The following is a 1,597-nucleotide window of genomic DNA, read 5'->3' as shown; positions in this document are numbered from 1 at the left end:
TATTTCTAACTAAACAAGATGGCTAACGTCATATTTACAGATTTAAAGCCTAATTTTTTATAAAATGCTGAATTCTGTGATTTTATAATGAACTATATAAACTACAGGCCTGATGGACCTTTACTAACTAGCAACATCGTTAACAAGCTCGTTAAGTCCTATGAGGGAAATACTTATATTTATATTCACATTAACAGCTTTTAAGACCTCAGAGCTGCTACATGAAACCCCAGAATGTTCTCTTTTCTACCCACAATCACTCAACGTTGTGAGCAAAGCAAACCGACTGCTACTGATTGATTTCTGAATGATAGATTTCATAACAAGGAAACAGATCAACCAGCTCCGATAAAACTTCTCCCTTTGAGTTTCTCTCATCAGCGACCGGAGGAGTGTTCACTGTAAAACACGTATCACCATCCTCCCATGTTTCTCTGTTGAGCTCCTACCTCGTGACAGTCCTGCAGGAACCTCTGCAGCTCCCACTGGTCGTTGAGCTTCTCCAGCCACTGCTGGGCCAGCTCTCTGTTCTGGTTCCCCCTGAAACCAAACACATCTCACTGTTAGCTTCAACCCACAGCACAGTTATAGCATGTTTAGGCGTGACAATTACATGTTGTTTTCTTATTATATTCTGCTTTGGAACAATCTACAAGGAGGAAGAACTCATCCAGAGAACTACTGAGAATATGAGTCTGAACCTATTTATGAAGTCGTTAATGACAAAAATGGCATTTTTTGGCTTTAATTAAATCACATTTATGTAAAAATCCTGTTAAAATGTTACAGGGAAGCGTAAGAAAATAAAAGAAAGCACCTCTGGATTCATGATTTAACACTGAATTTAACTCGGTGCGCTAATTATTTTTAATTAATTGAGTCTACTGTGACAAACAGACACTCCTGTACCTACTGAACATACGTGTAAATACTCAGACATCATATCTAAGCTGTCAGAACCATCACTACAGATCGAACGTTTCACATTTTTGAAGCAGCGTCAAAGAAAAACGCTTTTTTTAAAAAGTGCATTTTTACGACTCATAAGACAACAAACGAGACCAGATATTATGTGTTCATCAAAATCCATCTTAATTAGCGAAAGAACAATGATTTATGACGCAACCCGAACGTAGTGCGTTAAAATAATTGTGTTGTTGGTTAATCGCCCCCCCGTGGGAGAAAAGCAAACGCCTCACGTCTTAATTCATGTAAATGAAATCTAAAAACCATATGGCTCCCCTCACATACATGAACAAACCCACAAGAACCAACAAAACAAACCCAACCCCCAACCCCCAACACACACACACACACGCACACACACACACACACACCTCAGCCTTCACACAGATTTCATGGTCAGGTGTCGCCTCAGAGCCTCCGTTTTCTGCCTTTTGTTTCGTTTCTCGTCGCTCTGCTTTAAATTCTTCGCCTGCTTTTGTCCTCTTGTTGGATTGTTGGGACGTCTGTGTGGATTTCTTTCTGCTTTTACAACCAGCAGCTCGGACAGAAACCTTGAAACCTCTGGAAGCGTTTTAAATACAGATTTAACAGAGTCTGTATGTGAGCGTTTTACAGGTCGCCGTTTAAAAAA

The 1,597-nt window shown here is 39.9% G+C and overlaps 1 protein-coding gene across 1 annotated transcript in view; it reads right to left on the bottom strand.

The window, feature by feature from the left end:
• The window catches only part of sptbn4b (spectrin, beta, non-erythrocytic 4b), an 86,543-nt gene that overhangs the window by 44,625 nt on the left and 40,321 nt on the right, over positions 1–1,597 (bottom strand). Inside the window, exon 21 of the mRNA XM_008291105.1 lies at positions 450–540. Coding sequence (XP_008289327.1) covers positions 450–540 — 91 coding nt within the window. The remainder of the gene's footprint in view (positions 1–449; positions 541–1,597) is intronic.

The sequence above is a fragment of the Stegastes partitus genome, unplaced genomic scaffold (genome assembly GCF_000690725.1).
Source record: "Stegastes partitus isolate 25-593 unplaced genomic scaffold, Stegastes_partitus-1.0.2 Scaffold717, whole genome shotgun sequence".
Lineage (NCBI taxonomy): Eukaryota > Metazoa > Chordata > Actinopteri > Pomacentridae > Stegastes > Stegastes partitus.
The sequence above is the reverse complement of the archived record's forward strand: the minus strand, read 5'-3'. Positions and strand labels throughout refer to the sequence as shown.